At 38.4% G+C, this 23,209-nt stretch overlaps 1 protein-coding gene across 1 annotated transcript; it reads right to left on the bottom strand.

Moving 5' to 3' along the window:
• Positions 1–2,517: 2,517 nt before the first annotated feature.
• Positions 2,518–19,093, bottom strand: DRAM1 (DNA damage regulated autophagy modulator 1). The gene is made up of 7 exons (XM_065653821.1): positions 18,865–19,093; positions 12,849–12,916; positions 12,612–12,754; positions 8,765–8,942; positions 7,659–7,717; positions 6,204–6,296; positions 2,518–3,779 (listed from the first exon to the last, which is right to left on the bottom strand). The coding sequence occupies exons 1-7, from the start codon at positions 19,020–19,022 to the stop codon at positions 3,735–3,737; spliced, it is 744 nt and encodes a 247-aa protein (XP_065509893.1). The 5' UTR covers positions 19,023–19,093; the 3' UTR covers positions 2,518–3,734.
• Between the last annotated feature and the right edge of the window lie 4,116 nt (positions 19,094–23,209).

The following is a 23,209-nucleotide window of genomic DNA, read 5'->3' as shown; positions in this document are numbered from 1 at the left end:
AAACTCACGAAATCACTTCTGTTTTTTTATAAAATACAGCAATTATTATAATTTATGTATATTGTAGCAACATGCAGGACTCTGACCACTGTCAGGCTTCATCATGCCAATACTGTTCATGTGTGCACGTATGAACCACATAAGCACATACACACAATTGCAGTGAAAGACAAACCCATCTGTGATATTTTTAGTCAAAGGTACAGAAATCTTATAAATTAAAACCTACTGCAATTCCTTACATTATGTCAAATTTCTCCCAGATAATGAATATTACCCCTTCTTAAAATCCAAGCACCACGCTGCCTTTCACCATTTCTTGGAGGAGGACAACTCTTCCAGCTCTTCCAGCTCCTTCCAGAGAGAATATTGGTAGTAGATGTTGTAAACCTCTAGGATCAGCTCACCGACTCCAAACGCTCTGAAGTCTTCGAGCAGTCTCTCCAAAACCTGAAAGCTTGTGAGAATGTAGTGTTGATATTGAGGCAAAGACTCTATTTACAGAGCAGTTTAAAATACCAAGCTACTGAATTCTACACAGACTTCATACTGAAACGTCCAAAACTTACTGACATATATTACTATAGTCCCCCTAGTCTGCTTGACGCTTTTGCACCCAGTATTGCCACCAAAAAATAAACGTCTTGCCATCCGGATAGTTTCATTACTATCAAACATAGGCTGCTGCCAGAGATAAGGCAGTACGCAAAGCAGATCAGAAATAAAAATCTGGAATATTTTGTGAGAAAAAGCAAAGGTACAATATATGGTGATCACTGGCTCAGCACATCATGGGACAGAAAAGCAGAGACAGTAACAGTGTCCTAAGTCACAGTGGGTTTTAGGAATTTTGAGTTGATTGTGTTTCATCCTTACATGATTTGGAACTGTGATAGAGACTGCAATGGTAGTATTTCATCAGATCAAACTGCACAACCTAGAAAAACGAGGCTTTGCACTTTGGGAAGGGGCAGAGAAATGATTTAGCATAATCACTAAAAATAACTGTCATGTGATTTACTGTAGTTTATGCAAAAGTTTCTCAATCACTCACGATGTGCTGACAAATTGAAAACATCATGCGGAGTAGATGCTGCAAAATTTTCTAGCATAGCTCCCAAGAAGAAATAGATATTTCTCGTTGCTAAGAAATGTTAAAATATAGAAAAGGACCTGTTTCAAAGCAACAGAAGTGTGCTGTGACATTAACTGTACTAACCTGTAGAGACCACTTAATTGTAAAGAATTAAATATCATTATTTAACAAGAGTCATCCACAGCTAAAATGGTGCAACTGGCTAGAATATATGTATTTTTTTCAATTGCTTGCAACTTGTCAGCTCATATTTCAACTGAAAAAAAAGAATTAGGATCCTGACTAAAAAGCTGCCTGGAGCCAGAGAATAATCAAAGTGTTTTCAATAGTTGTTCACTGCACAAATGAAAAGGTAACAATCCAGTGTCTCCATCTGCATCTTGATGCATGTTGATGTTCTTGGCCTAACAAATTAAATAAAAGGCAAACTGTTGGTGATGCATTCTTTTGGTCATGAATGTAACTCATATAAAAATGTATCATAATAAAGCTCAGAGAAATGAGAAGGATTTCACTCAGTAGTTCTTCAGTACTTGAATTAACATGTTGATTTCAGCAAACAAGATTATCTTGATTCAGCCACTTTCTCTGAAAAAAAAAATTCAGTTTTATTTTTTTCTCTTTAGGACACTGTAAGCACTGTAAAGGTTGGAGGGCTGGATATGATTCTTTTGAGGAGGACAGAATTATTAGGAGATTAAATAAGTGTGAATTTGTTTCAGAAGCCTTGTATTTGGATTATGATTTAATGTTTTCTTAGTGTTCTCCCACTTTGAAACTTGTCAAAATTATTGTGGTGATTTCCTGCCTAAATCAGAACAATACAAATATTTTTTTCCCATTTTAGTGTACTTGGATTCACTGTAAAAACACACTAATATTAGTTAAGGCTAAACTTCAAGTTAATATAATTTCTTTTATCCATTTCAAGGGTTTAGTAAATTGGTGAGCTGAAATCTGATATCATTTGAAATAACAACTTCAGGCTCCTTATACGTCAGGAAACCTAGGAATAAAAAGCAATAAAAGAACGATACACAATGCACTTAGAAATATGGTCTTTTCTTAACATGGCCTTCAAGATAACAGGATGATACTATTTGTGGTTGGCATTTATTTTCTGATCTTCATTTGAAGAAACGCGTGCCCCTTGCAGGACACTTAATCAGCAAGACATACATCCTGCATTGAGTCAGTACTAGATTTGATTTTTAACATGATTGTAAATGTAAACCTCTGCAAGATAACCTAAGTACCATGGAAAGTAAATCTGCCAGTGAAAAACATTTGTACTATTTTTATTTGGAAGAATTTATAAAGAAAACGCGGACTCTTTAAGTTGTGAAACAGCTGAATTTAATACAGTTTAAAATATACATTAAAGGAAACATCAACAGATGACTAGTCTTAAGACATCACTCTCCAAAATACACACTTGTTTTATCTCATGGAATAAGAGCATCTGAAAATCATCAATATTTCTACATTAACTATGACAGACCATGGCAAATGTAATTTTCAGAGAACTTGATTGACAGCCAAGTGGTTAATGCACTAAATGGAGGTAGCGAATCAGTCCACTAAAGACCCGTTTGCCTCCAGATGCCTGTAACATCTGACTTCTCAATTAGTTCCTTTCCAAGTCATCATTACAGAAGTAAGTTTATAGCAGCAAATATGCCATATCTTCACTACAGAAACTCTCCAGGATTTTTTTTTTCAGTTTTATATATATATAATATTCCTACACATATAACTGAACACCTGAGAACTACTGGTGCCTCTTCTTGTTTCCCATTTACCCCCAATGACTTTTTGGAAGCCCTCTTCATTCCACCATTGTAGGTTAAAACACAAGCTGGAAAACTTCTGCTTTGTATTAACTACATTGCAGTAAGATTTCTCTTCAGTAGATTGTGCAGAAATGTAAATTTACTTTCTAGTCCCACTTCAGTTTTAAGCTTCCTATGGCCAGCAGTACATAAAGGGGGGAAAGGGGTAGATTTCTACAATATACATTGCAGTCGATGATTAGAAAACATTTTTCAAGCAATATACTTCAAACTGCTCCTAGGATTTGTATTTGTTTACAGTGTCCACAATCAGAAACAAGTAGCATAGAGTTGCCGTCTACTAACTGTAAATTTCTACTCTTGAAACAAAGGCGCCCACTTCTGCTCACACCTTCCTCCACAGTTCTTGCAACTTAACAGGTAGGAATTCAGCCTTAGTGTTTTCCACTGTCTTTAGACTTTCTTGTTTGCAGAATGTACTTTCTCAAGTTTAAGACTGATGTCACTAATCAGATTATAACAAGTGAAAAAGTATGGATATGTCCAAAAGGGAAGAGCTGAGGAGATCAAAAGTCTTTGAATGACTTTGAAGTGCTTCCACAGACTGCTTCTATTACAGTACTTTTAATATAACAAACTATAAAAATTACAAAATATTGCAAAAAGGTAGCAGGAATATTGCTGGGAGTTTTTAAAATGTTTTAGTGGATGCTGTTACAAATGTTACAGAGTTAATGCAATGAGTTCTTTACACAACTTTGAAAATCCCTGTCCCTCTGTAACATTTTCTATAAGTAAAAGAAACCTATAATATTCATGTACATAAAACATAAATTTCTCCACTATCAGGAGTCTTCATGTATTTCTGTTGATATCCTTAAAGAAACTCTCTAAAAGAAAAAAAAAACAAACAATATCAGCTTAAGTTCTCTAATACAGTACAAGGAGATAAAACAAAACCAATATATATTTAAGTGAAATACATAATGTGAGAAGTTAAAAAAAAAGGGGGGGCTTATTTTTGTTAGACTCTGGTGGTTGTTTTCCTTCTGAATTAATAGTTTAGCTTTATGTGAGCATTGGTTAGGACAAAGAGGACAGAAACTTAAAAGCTTTGTCATTGTCAAACATTAACATCGGATTTCAAGCTATTTTATAGCTGGGAATTTAAAATGTTTGCATTTCTATTTAGTTTAATTCCATCACTTTCTCTTATTTATTGTGTTCATGATATTTATATATAGTTAAACTTTCAGAGTTGAATACTTTGGGATCTGTGATCTGAAGTGAACTTATCAACTAATTTAGCTGCTCTGAGGACTACAGCATTGTCTGCAAATATGTATCTCCAAGGGAAGAGTTTGACTTTTGATAAAACAGATACCATCATATATGGAGACATCAGAGAGTGATGGACTGGCAAGAAACACCACTTCCCCAAATCTCCCAAAATGGTAAATTTAATGATGCATGCATTTCTGAATGATACTTCAACGTTTTAGTAAGGTTTAGAAGGCAACTATACACCTTTAAGATAATGCATTGTGTAACTTTGAACAATTACTTTTTTAAAAAAAATGTGTTTTGTTCTGCAGAACCTAGCTTTTTGCCTTTTTTTTTGGTTGTTTTTCCTTTTAATAAGACAGGGGTGTCAATCTCATTTTCACCGGGGGCCACATCAGCCTCGCGGTTGCCTTCAAAGGGCCGAATGTAATTTTAGGACTGTATAAGGGTAGGAGCGGTTACATTTATACGATCCTAAAATTACATTCGGCCCTTTGAAGGGAATAGCGAGGCTGATGTGGCCACCAGAGAAAATGAATGTGACACCCCTGTAATAAGGGAAAGCCCTACAGCCATGGTCTCTTCAGTACTATTAGTAAAAAGTAAAAAGGTATATAAATGTTTGCTATCAGTTAGCAAAATATATGTTAACTCTGAAACCTCAGTTGAAAATTGATTTCTGTATGTGCTTATGAAAGTTATGTACAGATTATATATAAATATTAAGCACTTCATGCTGAACAAGAACGTAAGTGAAGATGCAAGTAAATTAATGACAAAGTTTTATATGATCTGATACTAAACTTTAGTTTTATGCGAGATGACTTAGAGGGTTCTCACTATTTTTCCTCCCTTCCCACCTCCATGAATTCTGGATATGGTTTCCAGCAATTTGTCACAGCATCAATTGTATCACATATGTGATCTTGATTATTAGTTCTACAGTTAAGCAAGCGCTTGGATCTAATTTTGACTTTCTGGGACTTGTGTGAGGCAAAGATATATATGAGAGACCTACATATGGCGCATGACACCTACAGTAACTACAAGTGAGTTAGTTCATCTTTGTAATTATGGTATAAAGCAGCAGTTCTCAGTTTTTTCTGCCTTAAACTCTCTACTCCAGTCCTGCAAAGATCCAACTACTTCATGGGGAAAACAAACATCCAGAAGTCTGAGAAGGATAAGGAGGCCGAGATCCTCCTAACACCTACAGCAATATCCAGGAGGTTTTGTCCTCAAATGTCTGCAAGGCACTTGCCCCAAGCAATGTTATTTTTATTTTCTTTTTTTTTTTTACAAGGTCTTTTGTCACAGTCAAGCCTCACACATTGGTATTTTCAGCAAAAAAACCATGAAACATTGCAGCTAGAACATGCTGTGTAAACAAGAGTTGGCATAGCAAAGCTTGGGAAAGTAATTTCAAGGCACGCCTTTAACAAGTTGTAAAACAGTGTTTTTAACTAATCTAATATTTTGTCTTCCTTAAAGTCAGACTTGATACATCACGAGGTTTGGCTACTCAGACCAGGAGGTTTTGATGTCAATACTTTTCAAAAAGTATTTTATATTCTTTGCATTGTGAGGGAACATATATCAAAATGTGTAATTTTTAAATAGAATGGAAAATCTATGGCTGAAATGCACTGGATTATTATATAAAAGCCCTTGGGTAGAAAGAAATGCAGTTTTAGTTGCATCATTTATTTTGGTATTACATCATCTTTAGAGGGGCTCTCTCTACAAAAAGATTGATTTAAAAAGTAGAGGATGTTAATTTACTGAGTAATTTTCAAGAGCGGATACCTATTCAACTAATAAACTGATTTATAAAACTGTTTTTAATGTTTCAAAAACTGGGGGAAAAATACTCATTAGGTAGAAGGAAATCAGTTCTGTGACTGACAATTTTTTTTTCTGTATAGCTTTAGTATATCTAGCTGAATTAAAGAACAGTAATTTTCTATTGCATTTGTTGTTATACAATTCATAGCACTTCTTAGTCACTGTTAAAATATGTAGATACCAACCTGAAAATCTCTAATGAATGTTAAAAAGAAGAAGATAAAACCAAAGGCTACCGTCCATTCACAGATCGCACTCAACAAATGGTAAGTATAATCCTGATGAAATGAAACATAAAATGAATTTTCAGATAAACTAGCTAAACAAATACACTGTGGGAATGCTATAAAAATAGACAAATATTCTAAGACTTATGACTCATCATCCCAATACCCAGTTGTATAGAAGTCAATTCAGATTTAGTTTTTACAGAACGGTAAGTATAGTTATCAAAATTCCATATGTTCCATTAAGCAATATCTTGTGTGCTAACATAAAAAATAGTACAAGAAAACTGCAACTAGCACAAGATCAAAACATAGCTTGAATATAATCTGCACCTGAAAAAATTTAGTCCTCATGTGAAGGATACAAAAGTGCCCATATTCAAAACTTCTACTCAGAGCCACTGAGTTTAGTAGTACTATCCCTTTTAGTAAATTCTCATGATGTTTTAAAATGAGGGGCTAACCCCTGTATGACAGTTCCTGGCAAGACCTTTGTTTTTAAGTAGATCATGATAGAAAACTACATAATATGACACAAATAGAAAGTAAAGTGGTTCATAACATGCTATCAACAAATATGCCATCTATTTCAGTAAAAACTTTTTCTCATCCTTGCATCTCAAGTGAAAAAAAAAAACCAAAAAAATAGCACCACAACAACAACAACCAACCAACAAGCCAAGGGGTAGATTGTGAAGAATTATCTCACAGCTGCTTTGCCACTCTTTGGTTGAAGTACATTTGCCAAGTTTGCTTTTATTAAGCTCTTCAAGCAGGATACACAGTCTGCATTATTTAACCTGCTTTTTTAATAGCTCCATGTGGAAAGTTTGTCCAAAAAGAAAACTTGCCTTTTATAGCTGTCAGTCTGAGAATACTGACGTCAATTCAAATACCTGATATTGATGTTATTATGCTTCTGGTCAGACCCTCAATGTTTATCACAATCGTAGACTATTTAATAAAGAATGGTGAGAAAGCTGAGAAAACAGATGTTGTAAAAACCCTCAAAAACCTCGGAATCAAATTGGTCCACTTTTGTTTCATGTATGAAGTTCATTTTCCAGAAATATGACTGTAAAAGGAAGTAGAACAACTCATTTCCAGAATATTTTTTTCTATCATTTGTTCTATGGGTAAGTTTCAAATGCTTGGTTAAAATGAAAGTCTAACTCTCTGAAGACTGACCCACCCATCACAAGCTTTGTTAACCAAGCCACAGACAGTTTTCTAATGAAGAAATGACGGGAAACCAGCATTGCACAAGTTGGTGAGATTTTACAAATCTGTTCACGATAATATACTACTCAGAGTCTCTGAAGAGTCTGCAATGCTACGTACTTTTAGAAAAACATAATAGCATACCCCAAATAATATGTTACCAGGAAAGATGGCTACCTAATGAGGTTTTACCTTTTCACCTGGAGTCCAATCAATTTTTGTCATGGAAATTCGTGAAGCAAACACAATCACTGGGAAAAACACAGTGTAAAGGAAACTATAAAAGTTTAGTAATAGTGAAAAAGTCTGCTTACAAAAAAATAGCCCATCTTCCCATTTTGTAACAGAGGTGATACTGAACAACCAGAATATTGAATCAAAGTATTATGAAGACAAGTAAATGAAACACATTATTGAAAGATAACTGACAGCAGCAATCAAACCAAATTTCTGCACAAATACAGGTTTCTGTGAGGCCTTCCAAAGTACAAAGGGTAAGGGGAGACACTCCAAAACTTAGATCACATTCTTGATTGAGAACTGTGGAGAGCAGAGTCCTATGTTGTTGGAAGGGGAACCATGTTGGTTTCCATTGGTCCACAATAGGTGCCTTGGTGTATTTGTACAACTTTCTCTCAGGACCAGGGCCCTCTTTAAAAGCCATTGCACAGCTGCTGAAACCAAAAGCGGGCTGTAGCCGGCTGGCTGATGTGATGAACTGCTGCAACCACTTTTCAACACTGGCAGATCACCTAAAGACCAATAAAATAAACGGGATGGTTCTAATTTCAGCAGGCTGTGAGAAAAGCCAGGAAGTATGTTGAATGTGTCTCTAGGGGAGGCATTTAATGAAGCCAAGCACTGACCAACATGATCAAAAGCATCTGCTTAGGGTTGAAGGAAATCTTGTGTATGCCATCTGTATTTTATATGTCTGTGTCAGGTTCATTTTAGAAGCAGTGCCCCCTTTTGCAGGCCTTTCTCCATACCCTCCTTCAAATAAATGAGGTTGGATAGTTGGTCTAGCTTTATTATCATGTAATCCTATGAAGAACACTGGGGCATTAGATTTAAATATACTACTGAAAGAAGATACAGCTTTTTAGAAGACCCTGAAACTCTTCATTATGTTGTTAATGGTGTCTCAACATGCTATATGTAACATTATAGCAGAAATATTAGAGAGCCCTAAGCAAAGATTATAAGCTCATTTTCATCCTTCATCAGCAATAGTTTAACTTAAAAGGAAAATCATGAATACATAAAGGGAAAACTGTGAGATACACCATAAAGGATACTAGGAATGAAAGCAACGCATGATATTACAGATATGGCCATCCTTATGTGACACACAAAGTAAGTGTTCCATTGTGGACAGGACTTGTAGGAGATTATAGACTGCAGTGTAATGTATACAACACCTGAGCCAAATGCCACCAAAGCTCCTATGTCATGGACACTGGGAACAGCCAGCTCCTGGAAAGAGAATCAGTACAATGGTTAGCTGCACCCTGAGAAGATTGGTGGCCATATTATGCTGAGCACATACAAGCAGTGGGAAACAGACCCTTCTCCCAACAGTCTACACAGGAAAGGTGAAAGCAAACAGAGAAAGAGTCGCTCAGAGAGGTAAACTAACCATGTCAAAAGCCGCCAGGTCATACTCCTTTCTCATGTTCACATAAAAACGTAGATCAGTTTTAGTGCTGTTCAACAGTTGGTCTATTACCACAAACAGGAAATGGCTTATGTTTTTCTTAAGAGGTTCTTATACCTCCTTCTTCCCTTTACTCTGCTGATTCTTTTGCATTAAAAGTCTAATCTGCATTTTGTGGCCATATTGTAACTAATGGTAAAGTTTCATGTGAGCTATTCTAAATAATGACTGCTATATCTCTGTCCTCCACACTCCAGTGGCCAAACACAAAGCTCCAGGAAATAAGTCCACAGAAAACTTGTTATATATTAAAAAAAAAAAAAGTGTTACTTAAAATAAGCTTTTAATATGAAGGTCTTACACTGTCAGTCTCTTGACTTATTCAGCCCTTTTACTCACATTCAGTCTTTTCACTCAAATTTACTCCCCACATCGTCAGCCACTTTTATTCAAGTTCCACAACAGGTAATAGCATATATAAAATTCCAGTATCGTTATAAGCAGCCTATATTTTTGTAATACCCTACCTACAGAAAATCGTCTTCTTTAAAACACAAACAAGTAGAATACTCAGTAACAAAACTGATGAAGATTCCAGAGAAACTATTGTATTCTAAATGCTTTAAAAAATTACAAAGTTATGCCACCTCTGAATCTAATATCAGACAGCTAAGCTAGCTTTAAAGCTCCTTTCTGTCATCAGACTACAGCAAAACACACTATGATGTGAACTACTACAGTTCTATTATAGTGATTCATGGAAACACATTTATATCCTTTCATTACATAATTTAACATCTTTCCTCCCTGGAGGCCACTTTTGTCTTTGTCTTGTAATGGCGAATATGTTCACATGCTTTTTTTTTCCCTGTGCTTTTCTTTCTATTCTTTCCCTTCTATCTCTCTGTGAGGTATTTAAGTGCTATCTCATCTATACTTATATTTTCTTCTTCTCTGTTCCATTTTTTACCTTCCATATAGGAATGACAGGATTTGGTATGGAAAGCATTAAGCAAGCGTAACTGTTGGCTTTTGCATTTAGCCCCATACACTTAGCCCCATACACAATACGCAGAGCTTTTCTAACGTGGCTCGCATGATTACTCCTATGAAACTGCCACAGCTTCTGTAAAAAGCCCACCACACTCAACCCCTACGGAACCTGGGAAATGTTGTGACATCTGCTATGGTAAACCTCCAAAGCTTTATAGTCAAAGACAGGAATATCTCTCTTTATTCACGTGTAATGTCTAACAGGCAAAAATAGGCCTGCTGAGACCTGGGTTCTCACTTTGCCTTGTTCATTAAGTGCTATGGGATTTTTCCTTCCATATCCAATTATCTTCTTAAAGCTAACTCTCCACTGTCTTTCATTTCTGTATTTCAAATATTGTATTATTTAGAATAGAGAACAAACATTTTATTCATGACCATTACTTATTTTCTCAGAAACTCTTTTGCTTTCAGAGGACACACTCCTAGTGTTTTCTCCCACTTCATTCCCCACTTTCACTAAGTGCCCAGAGACCAATACCATTAAAACCCCATGCTACCTACAATATCTTACCTTGAAGCAAAAGGGTGAAAAAAATTTCCTTACAAATAATTATGCTACTTAAAAGACTCACCACAAGTGGCACTAGATTTGAGTAAATAAAAGCAAACCTTAAATATTTCCAGTAAAATTTCACACTGAAGCCTTTTTAACAAACTAGATATTTTGCCTTGAGGAAAGAGAAAATGAATTGATGCCCAACAGTGTCAACCAGCTCTACTACAGTATGCAGGTATGGTCTTAGCTTACCTGCTGGGGAAAAATAAGTGTAAAGGAACAAACAGGTAGGGCACATGAATCTGAATTTTCTGCATGACCCACCGATCAGAGGGACTAGACTGAATGCTAAAGAAATAATTCCAGCTTTGCTTTGGTCTCCTGACATGAAACAATCACTTGACCTTGAGCAAAGCTCACAGCCTCTTCATTTCTCAGTTACTTCTACTGGTAAATGGGGATAAGAGTGTACTGTTCACTAGTTGTACATTATGCAGTTAAGTGTCTGAAGACTTGTAAGCCACCATTTCCATCTTCCTGAGCAATTAAGCATGCTCAAAAATCTGCTAGGTCAGATCCTTTGCTAGATTAGATCATTACCATGTTCTGAACCCTTCCTACAAACTGCACCTAACATGGAAAGTAAGGTCAAAGCGGAGGAAAGAGAAATCAGGTGAGAAAGGAGTTTATAAACAGGTAATGAGAGATAATAGAGATTCCATAAGAACCAATGCTAGAACTGTCAAGGGGCCCCTTTGGAAACTTTAGGATCAAAATTTCTGCTTCCCTGAATCTCCCAAATTATTTTGCATTCCTAATTATTCTTTTCCTTTTTGAAGCTGAGTTTGTTTTCTATTTCAGTCAAGCAACACTGTTCCCCATCATCTAACTTTTTTTATGCCACATATAAATCTAATCAATGAGAGTACAGATATTTAAAAGTAGATTGGCATGCTTAGAATAGATTGTAGTGCCTGTAGTGTTTGCAATCCACACACACTGCCTGGAGGAAAAAATAAAAAGAGCAAGATATCAGACTAAGGCAGAATTTTGTGTTGGAAAATATCATGTCAATTACATGCAAAATTGTGTTGGCTGCTGAAGCCCTGACAATCTTTATTTTCAATTTCTCTGTATGTTGTCAGGTCACTATATTAGCACAACAGTATTCACTAAAACGTTCCTCAAGGAAGACCATCCTTTAAAAGAAATAATTCAGCTGTTTCCACAGATTTAAAGGGAATATCTCAAACTACATGCCAATTAAACTTGACTTGATTCTCAGCTGAAGTTTTCAGTGCAATTGTCCTAATAATTCCCTGTGTCAGAATCTACCCTTTTATAATGAGATGTCATCCTTTTTGGCAAAGTAATCAGGAATTCTACATGTCTCTATCAAAAGACTTAACATGTTGTTATGCCACCTCCTACAGACTCAAAACAATGAGCTAATATTGTGCTCAATGTTCTAACCTGTCAGCTAAGTCTAGTTTATTGCGTAGAAAATGCTGCTAATGTGCGTGTCATCATTCTGGTAACAATACAGGTGTTTTTGCTAGTCTGACTTATTCTTCCCTACCTAACTGTAAGCAAACTCAATCGTGAATAGCAAAGCTTTTTTACAGTAAAACTTTCATAGTAAATTTTTTTACAGCAAAGGCATCTGTATTAAGTTTTTTTCTAGTACAGACATGTTACAAGACAAGCACACACCAAACCCCTTACTGACATAACTGTACAAGCAAAAAATCTAGTTTATAGAGAGAAAGAAAATCTGTCTTTTTAAAGCTACTGAAAAAAAGGCAGCAGCAAGAAACCCATTTTTACTCCATTTGACAAGTATCCACATTGGAATAATGTAAACTACTCTGATCTATTTGATTTTTTAAGTGGTAAAACTGTAGCTTAATTTACGATATGAAATATGCGGTCATACCTGAAAAGTTGCAACTATGCCCATTCCAGTACAGCCCATCAACCCAATACATAATGAAAACATGTTGCATGAAGACCCAACAAAGTGTGATGACTCATTTTGCTTCTCTATTAATAAATATCTGATGCACATTGTAATTACAGCTGAAAAACAAAAAATACATATTGTGCTAAATGATCATGTGTTTTTTACATTTTAGCACCTTTGCTCTATCCGAACCAAGTACCTTATACATACCTAAAAGTGCTGAAATATTAATCATAAAACCAAAGATACCACTCTCTGGAGGTTTAGTTCCAGTGTCACTAAAGCAGGAAGAGAGAAGAAATTAAAAGTTAATGGAGATCTGTGAAATATAAATGAGACTTACAAATGAAACCCCAAGAGAAATGTAACTTGAGTGAACTGCTGCTATATACATAAGACATTTATACATATAAATTGGAATGTTGCCCGCTGTACACTTAAGCTTCATTTTTAGTACTGATCTCTCCTTTTAGAAAGAAAATGTATTTTTAGAGCATACTATTTGAACTCTATTTCTTCCTTTTCTGTACGCAATATGCAGAGATGTGACGGATGTGACATAGGGTAAGAGTGTTGACCTGCTTGAGGGCAGGAAGTCTCTACAGAGGCATTTGGACTAGCTGGATTGATGGGCTGAGGCCAATTGTATGAGGTTTAACAAGGTCAAGTGTCAGATCTTGCACTTGGGTCACAACAACTCCAGGCAGCACTACAGGCTCTGGGAAAAGTGGCTGGAAAGCTGCCTGTCGGAAAGGGATCTGGGGGTGTTGGTCAACAGCTGGCTGAACGTGAGCCAACTGTGTGCCCAGGTGGCCAAAGAGGCCAACAGCATCCTGGCTTGTATCAGGAATAGTGTGGTCAGCAGGACTAGGGCAGTGATCGTCCCACTGTACTGGGCACTGGTGAGGCCCCACCTTGAATCCTGTTTTCAGTTTTGGGCCCCTCACCACAAGAAAGACATTGAGGTGCTGGAGAGAGTGCAGAGGAGGCAACAAAGCTGGTGAAGGGGCTGGAGCACAAGTCTGATGAGGAGCGGCTGAGGGAACTGGGGCTCTTTAGCCTGGGGAAAAGGAGGCTGAGGGGAGACCTCGCTGTCTACAACTACTTGAAAGGAGGTTGTAGCATGAAGGGTGTTGTCTCTTCTCCCAGGTAACAAGAGATAGGACAGGAGGAAATGGCCTCAAGTTGCACCAGAGGAGGTTTAGATTGGATATTAGGAAAAATTTCTTCATGGAAAGGGTTGTGAAGCACTGGAACAGGCTGCCCAGGGAAGTGGTTGAGTCACCATCCCTGGAGGTGTTTAAATGACACATAGAAAAGGTTCTTAGGGACATGGTTTAGATGTGGACTTGGCAGTTTTGGGTTAACGGTTGAACTTGATGATCTATAAGGTCTTTTCCAACCAAAATGATTCTGCGATTGTATGATGATTCTATGACAGAGCAATACTTCGTTCGTGAATGACATAAATGATGACATCAATGACATTTTAGAAATTAAGTTTCTTTTATCTGCTAAATTAACATTGTGATAGAGTAAAACATATCTAATGTCATTCAGTATCCTAATATGTGAGAGAATTTGGCTTAGTTTCCTGATTTGTTTGAAAGGACTTTACCCGAGGAGAGCAACTGCGTTCCAATGCCTGGGAGCGTTCCTAGGTACTGTTTAACTTACTAATGCAGCTACAGCTTAAGAGTACTCTAGGTCCAAGGTGTTGTAAGTCTTTTCTGCTGAAGCAATTCACTCTCACACCGGATAATTAGAAGTTCATTGGTGAGACAGAGCATGACTGTGAGAATATCTACAGAATTTATACATACATGCATACATACATATGAAAAACATCATATACACAGAATATATGTTATGCAGGAAATGGAATGCCTTCATCATAGAATCCTTTTCCCTCTTTTCTTTACAGATGTGCAAACACCCACAGCAACACCCACACCAGAGAACGCCCTTTCCTTGCAGGAAAGACATATTCCTGGGAGTATGTGGATTCAACTCCCCTCAAGCAGGACTCTTTTATACACGGTGAGTGCTCTGTTGAAATAAGAATACTGCTATCAGCTCTTTACATTATTTTTTCTTTGAAGTACACTGAGTTGAGGACATCTATTTGATGAGGCTTTGTTAGTCAAGCCAATGGAAAACATGTAGCTCACAAATCTTTACAGAATTTGGGTATTATTGTCACCAGTACCAAGAGGCGCAATTGTGTGTGTAGACAGAGACACTCAAGGAACTCTACTGTTGGGAATGTAAACACATAGGGATTTTAGCTAATGCCAAACTTCAGTGGAAACCAAGCAAAGATCCTGAGAATGAAACTCTCTCTTAGGTGTATGATGGAACAAGTAGGTACTTTTTTTTTAATATGATGCAAGAAGATGAATATTCTTCATTCCAACAGTGAGGCCAGATTAGTTTCCAGTGGTAAACTTCTGCACCTACTACCTGGTGCAGCCAAAATGACAAGTGTTCAGCATGAATGCCTGAGCTCCTAACACCCAAAAGAGAAAGCACTCTCTACATAAGTAATCTTTCTTAATGAAATGATTTATCAAGAATGGGAGAAAGCTTAGGGTGAAGGGAGAATCCTTTTCTATGAAAAGCTGATGCAAAAAATAGAGAAAAATCTTGTACTTCTTTTGACTAGATTGGTTCCAAATTCTCACAAAACAAAAGCTTGGACTGGGCTTTCAGACAAGTCTTTACAACTTCTCAGGCATTAAGAGTCCCTATTCATCTGTATTTTCTTGCTCTAATGCTTTCTGAAAACCTGCTCCAACTTGTACTCTGTGTTAGTCTTGTTGCTCTTTGATAGTGGAATTGATGAAAATGGTACAGTAACTCTAATTTTTGTGTTTGCCACTTCTGAAAAACATCTTAATCCACTCTTCATTTAGCTCATTTTTTAACCTTGAACGTCACACCTTTTCATCATCTTTCTGAAGTGTTTTCATAAATCTGACAAAGGACTTCATTTAAAAAATGGGCCTCTTGTGACAACCTTGAAGGACTTTTGCAAATCAGAAGCTGCTCTATGCTAAGTACAAGACTGTGATCACTTCAAAGCTTTTGGAAACCTTTAGGTGAGAAGAGAATGGAATCGGCACATGCAAAGAAAGCCATTTGCAGTTCTTGAACCACTTCACATCACAAGAGCAATGTAAACAGCCTGAAATGGCACTGAACTCCATTCATTTTTTAATTAAAGCTTTTCTCAAGCTAAAGCTTTACAGGTGAATTTTGCTATTGTTGATTTTTAAACCAAACGATCTTAGATATATAGTTTCAAGAAATTTCATACCAAGAAGACTGTATCATATCTACAATGTATTTACAAAGTATTGCACTGTACTTCTAAGGACACAAACTTTGTAATGCCATATTTTCTACTAAAAAATACCTGAAGCTAAATGAAGACATAGGTACATTTTTGTTCAACTTCTGGTCTGTTGCTTTAGAAAAAAGAAGAAAAAAAGTATTTGTGACAGTTACTTTCTTTTCATGAAAAAGAAAAAAGCAAATGGCAGGTATGAAACAAGAACATGTGCTCACTTATTTGCAATGGTGCATAGGTAAGTACAACCACCATGGAACAGACGAGGAGCCCTGTATGAAAATGACAGCATTTGTGTCACTGTCTCAGGTAGGTGAATTCTACAGTCAAACAGCCTCCTGAAGAGTGGAAAGACAAGAAGTAGAGGAGACAGGGAATAAATATTTTAGAGCCTGAAGAGTCATTATCATTAGATTTTCTTCATAGCCATCATAAACTATTTATCTCCAAACTGAAGTCCCAAAATTTTAATGTAGGAAGATTATATTCTGCCTATAGGGATTCTCATTGATCCAGAGGTACTAACCGGCAGCAAATATCTTAAGGAAAACTCCCTTTGCTCTTTCACTGAGAATTCGAACCACCAAACAGGTACTCAGCTCACCCAAATTAGTTTGGATTTTGAGTAGTATGAGCAAAAGAACTGATTTGGGCACAACTTAATCATCTTTTAGTCCTCAGCTGGTAGAAAACATAAAATGATATTCATTTTTATCTACCCAGAAATGTATTTATATGGTTTACTTCAGACATTAGCACAGTTTAAATGACAAATTTAGATGTGGTCTTTCACTGTGATAGCTGTTACATGGCAAATAAAATTAACAAGTTATCTCAAGGCATACACAGGCTACTCGAGGAATGTAAACAAGAATTACAGAAATGTTGAACTGAAATTGGTCAACATTTTTCTCCTTTGTGTAACTGGAATTTCCCCATACAAGCTCTATTTAATTTTTATAGTTCATTTTAAGTTATTGCACAACTGAAATGTTGCAACATTCTTCCTCTTTCTTTTTATCACTCTAAGTTTCACTAAATCACGTTCTTAATCCCATGATTCAGATGCTTAGGCTGAAGCAATGACTGCAAAGTAATATGAACTATGTTTTGACTATTGGCCTGAGTACTTAGAAGGAATCATCATATTAGTCCCAAGTGCACCTTCTACAAAGATCATATGCTTAGACCGTGCACCTTTAGAATTATTACAGGTTGTTCACCAACAGCCAATGTGTATCCTTAGTCCAAATGTTGTGTTAAAAGGATGTAAAACAAACAAGACGTCCGTCTTTTGAAAAACTTTACTAGCAAATGCAGAGGACCTGAAACATGAATGGGTTGGGAATTTTTTTAATCACTGACACAGCCTCATCTGTCTTGTTGTTTTTCTAGGGTATTGTGATTACTTAGTTAAAGGAAAAGAATGATTTTTTCAGTGAGATGTTCAGTTACATTGTTAACTATGGCAGCTGTGATACATTCATCAGAGTTATACAGCTGTGACTTGTAGGTTTAGTCTACGTCTTTTAAAAGAATGACACGAGATATCTGGGCTGCCAAAAACTTGACTGCAAACACAATTATACAGAAAAAAACCTTCCTGTTTTCTCATGTATTTTATTGAAGGACATGACTTCAACATAAGAAACATCATTTGTCAAATGTCTTGCTACAGGACCTCAAAATCCTTCTGAGCACAAACCATGTACTGAGCAGGGACACAGTTATATCAAATGGTTTATTTTTCTTGGTTAATAATGCACAAATTGCACTGGTTACAAACACTTTCTTGTCAGTAAAACTGTGTATACAATCAAGGAAGATCACGAGTACCACCACTATTATTAAGGTTATTTGTGCATGTACAAGAACAAGGCTTTCTAAGAGCTGAGTCCAGATTTGGGCAATCTTAAAAAAATTTGCTAACATAAGCATGAAGCCCATCTTTATTTGGCTCAGTTTGTGGGCTGTGGTTATTATTTGCACCATCCCACTTGCTTATGATGACAGGCCCTGATTTTCAATCAAATTTATGTGTATGTACAAATCAGGTTAGCAGTCTTCTAAAATTATGCACATCCATGAAGTCCTTCAAGGATTTAAGTCTAGATGTATCTTGAAAGATGTATTTGAAAGTCTCTTTTTAGATCTTCTATATATCAGAGACCACTCTTGGATTTCTGGCTTACTTAATCTAGTAAAAGCTAAACACTAGTAATTTCATAGTTTGGATTTAAATGTTAACATGAGCAATGTATAAAAAATGATTTATACAGAATTCCGCTTAAATGCCTGAGGTTACAGAAAAGAGATGCCAGTCATCTCTTGGGGAGCCGGTTACACTCATTGTTCCTATGCTGAAATGTTAAAAAAGTGAGTTTGTGGGGCTGCGTGTCCTACAAAAGCTATTGTAGGGCTTCAAGTCCTGTCACCGTCTGGTGTACTCTGGCCCAGTTCTTGAGCTACACAAACAAAACTACATTTCCACCACCTACTCCCTCAGTTTTGCTAGGGATCGGGCATCCAGCACACTTCGACTCCAGCAGAAAACCGTTTCAGCTCCTTTCTACCACATCTGTCAGCGTTCGGGTCCTGTGGCTCTCAGAGAGGCCTGGGCGCTACAGGTAGTGACGGGTGACAGGAGCGGGTCCCTGCTCTGCCCCCCGTCACGGGGACGCCGTGCCATCGCTGCTTCTCCTCCTCCGGGGAGCCCCACGTCCGTGCCGGGGGCCCGTCCCCAGCGGCGGTGGGAAGGAACCGCGGAGCCGTCGGAGCGGGAGCCCCCCGGCACCTCCTGGCTAAGCCACCGCCTCACAGCCCCCGGCCGCCACCCCCCGCGCCCCGCCGGCACCTCAGCCGCTCCCGCCTCACCTGATGTAGGGGACGAGGGGCTCGACGTGCCCGGCCAGCACGGCGATCACATAGGAGATGATGAAGGCGGCCGAGGACCAGCTGACGAGCAAAGCAGGGACGAAAGCCACGCCGGGCATACAGCACAGCATTGCCGGCGGCTGCGCTGCCCGGGCCATTAGCGGCTTAGGCGGGAGCGCCCAGCCGGGCTCTGTGGCGACGCCCTGAAGTCACGGGCGGGACGCTCACACACACACACGCTAACGCGGGCCGGCTCTCACCCTCCCGCCTCACACGCGTCTTCCCCCGCCAGGCAGCGGCGCTGCCGCCACCGGCAGCCGCGGGGATTCCCCGCCGCCCGCCGCCGTCCCTTCACTTTCGTTTCTCCTCAGCGCTCCCCCGGGAGGCAGCGGCAGCGCCCGCCCCGCCCCTCCCGCCGCGGCTAACGGCCGCCAACGGCTATAACGGCCCGGCTGGCTGCCCCCGGGCGCTGGGGAACCAGGGGACCGGCCCCTTTTTCGCGGCAGCTCGGAGCGATTCGGAGAGTTTCTTGTCGACGCCCGAAAAAGCTTTCCCACAGTCCCAGCCCCAGAGGGCTCGGTCGCCACTCGTGGGGCCACGGCGCGGGAGGTGCCAACTGCTTCAGAGACCCTGAGGTGCGAAGGTCTCACTGTGCAGTCCTACACAGTACAAAGCTCACCCAACTTGGACTTGCATCTAAAGCACATAATGTAGCCTTGTTTTGCACATCTTCTGGAGGATTCACTTTTTCACACACTTAGAGGGAAACCACAGTTCTATTCTAAATCATGCTGTGTTCTGCATTTTTGCTTGGATTTAACCTGAAGCCATGGACAATCCGTCAAGGTTGTTTCTGTTTCCTTTGACTGTTCATATTTATCTGCCTTCCAAACTAACATCCAAACGCACGGTCACCATTCTGAAACACAGATGAATATGTGCATACTCCACATCTCTCCTTTTGTCTCCTTGAAAATGTATTGTGAGTCTTGTCTTCGTACCTTCAGTAGAATGTCCTGAGTTGGAAGGGACCCACAAGGATCATCGAGTCCAACTCTCGTCCCTGCATATGACAACCCCGCAGTTCACACCATGTGTCTGAGGGCTTGTCCAGGCTCTGCTTGAACACTGTCAGGCTTGGGGCCGTGACACCTCCCTGGGGAGCCTGTTCCAGTGCTCCACCACCCTCTGGGGGAAGAACCTTTTCCTAATGTCCAACCTAAACCTCCCCTGGCACATCTTCCTGCCATTCCCTCGGGTTCTGTTGTTCGTCACCAAAGAGAAGAGATCGGCACCTTGTGTGTACGTACATATTCCCTGTGGTAGAAGTGTACTAAGTTAGAAGGTGAGTACTTTGACTTTGCGTGCCTTTCAAGATATTGGGAAGTGAGATATAAATTTAATAAAAGGACTTGAGACTGCGTACATTGGTGTAAGTACTGAAAAGAAACCAAGTAAATTATTCTACCACTATCACTGGACTAACTCTACGCACTATGCCTTTTGGCAGTAGCATGTTGCTCACATTCTTAATGTATAACTTGAGTCTAATAATTCACTGCTACTTCATGAACTCAAGCACTTAAAAAAAAAAAGCCCATCTCTTTTCATACTGACTAGTACTTCTGTACTGCTCTAAAAGAAAGGTATTTTAGGTATAAGGAAAGCAAAGGTTTGGGAAAACAAAACAAAAGCAACATAAATTCATACTTGATCTTTCTGTAGGTAATCTGTCGCCTAGTAATTTAAGTAGCAGAACTTTCTAGCAGACAGAAAGCATTCATTTCTTTCCAAGTTAGAAATACAAAAATAATGGAACAAAATTTCTGTTTGAGCTGTCTTAATATATACATCTTTGTTTTATTCCCTTGAAACAGCAAATTAAAATAAATACTATACTGGCACTATATCTAGTCTCTTTGGTAAATAAAAGGACTGCAGATATATATCAATGTTCACTAGAATTATGGAAGTAGCATTTGACAGTGTTTTGTCAGTAACGTAATATTCCGTTTTGATTCTTTGTTGAGAGAGGGTTGTATTCACTTTATTTACTGCATCAATATTTAAGTGACATTGTTGGAAAAATGTTTCATCCACCATTCTACAAAATCACATTGTACTAACTATAATTTTGTGAGTAGTAAATAACTCACTCTTAAGTGAGAGCTGAGTATTTAAATTCTTCACATGACTTTTTGTAGTGCCTGGACACTATTTGGAGCAAAAGAAAAAGGCATGTCTTTGGCTCAAGCAGGTGGTAACTTAGTGTTTGGCAATCACTCGCAAAGGCACTTTGTTGTTATGTAAACATTCATTATAGCTCACCTGATGTTTCTTTATACTTTTATTGTAGAAGGTAGTCCAGGTAGTGTGTAACAACATATAATTTGAGCAGTGATTTTTTTTAATTTTTTTTTTTGTCAGCACCGTTAGTACTTTGTTCTTCAAAACATCATTAGGAGCTTCAAGGAGTAACAAATACAGGTTACTCATAAACTTGCGGGAAGTCATTTTATTTGCTGGTCTTGAGAACATTAGTGTGATTTTTAAAGAAGGTCTATATATTTTGATTTATTGTGCTTTGGACAAATTATATTTAAACTCTTGGCAGTATAAAAGTATAAAGTAACTATGGGCTTTAATGTAGCTTCACTGGATTTTTGTAGATGAAAAATTAGATAGGAGCCAACACACATCCCAGAAGGCCAGTCATATCTTGGGCTGCATCAAAAGCAGCGTGGCCAGCAGGTCAAGGGAGGTGATTCTCTGCTCTGGTGAGACCCCACCTGGAGTCCTGTGTCCAGCTCTGGAGCCCTCAGCACAAGAAAGACATGGACCTGTTGGAGAGGGGCCAGAGGAGGCCACAGAAATGATCAGAGGGCTGGAACAGCTCTGCTGTGAGGACAGGCTGAGAGAGTTGGGGTTGTTCAGCCTGGAGAAGAGAAGGCTCCGGGGAGACCTTATTGTGGCCTTTCAGTACATAAAGGGGGTTTATAAGAAAGATGGAGAGAGACTTTTTACCAAGGTCTGTAGTGACAGGACAAGGAGTAATGGTTTTAAACTGAAAGAGGGTAGATTTAGATTATATATAAGGAAGAAATTCTTTACAATGAGGGTGATGAGACACTGGAACAGGTTGCCCAGAGAAGCTGTGGATGCTCCATCCCTGGAACTGTTCCTCAGTCAGGCTGGACGAGGCTTTCAGCAACCTGAGCTAGTGAAAGACATCCCTGCCATCACTAGAGGATCTTTAAAGGTACATTCCAACCCAAACTATTCTACGATTCTGTGGCTTAACAAAGTGATCAGACTACTTTCTATATGTTTAAAACATTGATGTAAATTTATGCTTGTCAGTGCAATATCATGTCATAATCATTAGAAAACTAGATTTGTCAATATATGTAAATAATAACATCCGTGTCAGTGATTTGAAAACGTATGAAGGTAAAGGAAATGTTGTGGAAGAGACCTAAAATAGGCTATGCTGGTGGTACTTGTATTCCCACTTATCTTTGATTTTATTCACAATCCGGTTTCCATGGATTTTATATTTATTATATGTGTATATTTTCTTTATCATATTACTTTCTGAGGAAAGTCGGGTAATTTCAATTACCTAAGGAGCATAAAGAGATCTTCTGTGCAAAGTGTCATGTAAGAAGCTCATTGTTTTGCTCTGTCACCTACATAGCACTCTTCAGTTTTTAAAACATTGTGTCCTAGAATAAATTTTGCCTTGGCACTTCTCATTTGAGAAGGGCTATATACTGGATTTTAAACCTATCTCTTTCCCATTCTGCTCTCCTTTCTGTTCAGACCTGTATCTGATTAAAAAAATGCACTCATTACTCAAATGCACTCCTGATGCCTTGTGGGTGTGTACACCATGGACTTTTTCAGCTGCTGGTGAAAAGTTTATTTATTTGTAATTGACAGGCATTTTCTTTCTAACAGAAAACACAGGTGGCTAAAACAACTTGGGAGGAAGGGCTGGTTTGAAGGCTCAGGGACTGAAGCAATAGTGGGGCAATCACTTTTTCTATATACATAAGCATCTCACTTTGAACACTGATAAGAAGAATATTCAATAGTACCTTCTAAATCTAGACAGGTTACTTGCACACTTCACTTCTCTGGTATGCATCTATCACATCTAGACCATTTTTTAAAATCTTTTTCTCAACATCAGAAGTGGCTAGTAGCTAGTGATGTGCTATGTCCAACAGAAAACCTCTTGGAAATGGGGACTACCTACTGCTGAAAAATCTGATCCTGTCTTCGTGTGTTAAACTAGATTTGCCACAACAATTTACAGATGTTGGTTTGACTGCCTTTACTG

Source organism: Caloenas nicobarica, chromosome 1 (assembly GCF_036013445.1).
Source record: "Caloenas nicobarica isolate bCalNic1 chromosome 1, bCalNic1.hap1, whole genome shotgun sequence".
Classification (NCBI taxonomy): domain Eukaryota; kingdom Metazoa; phylum Chordata; class Aves; order Columbiformes; family Columbidae; genus Caloenas; species Caloenas nicobarica.
Note: the sequence above shows the minus strand (reverse complement) of the source record. Positions and strands in the feature narration are given on the sequence as shown.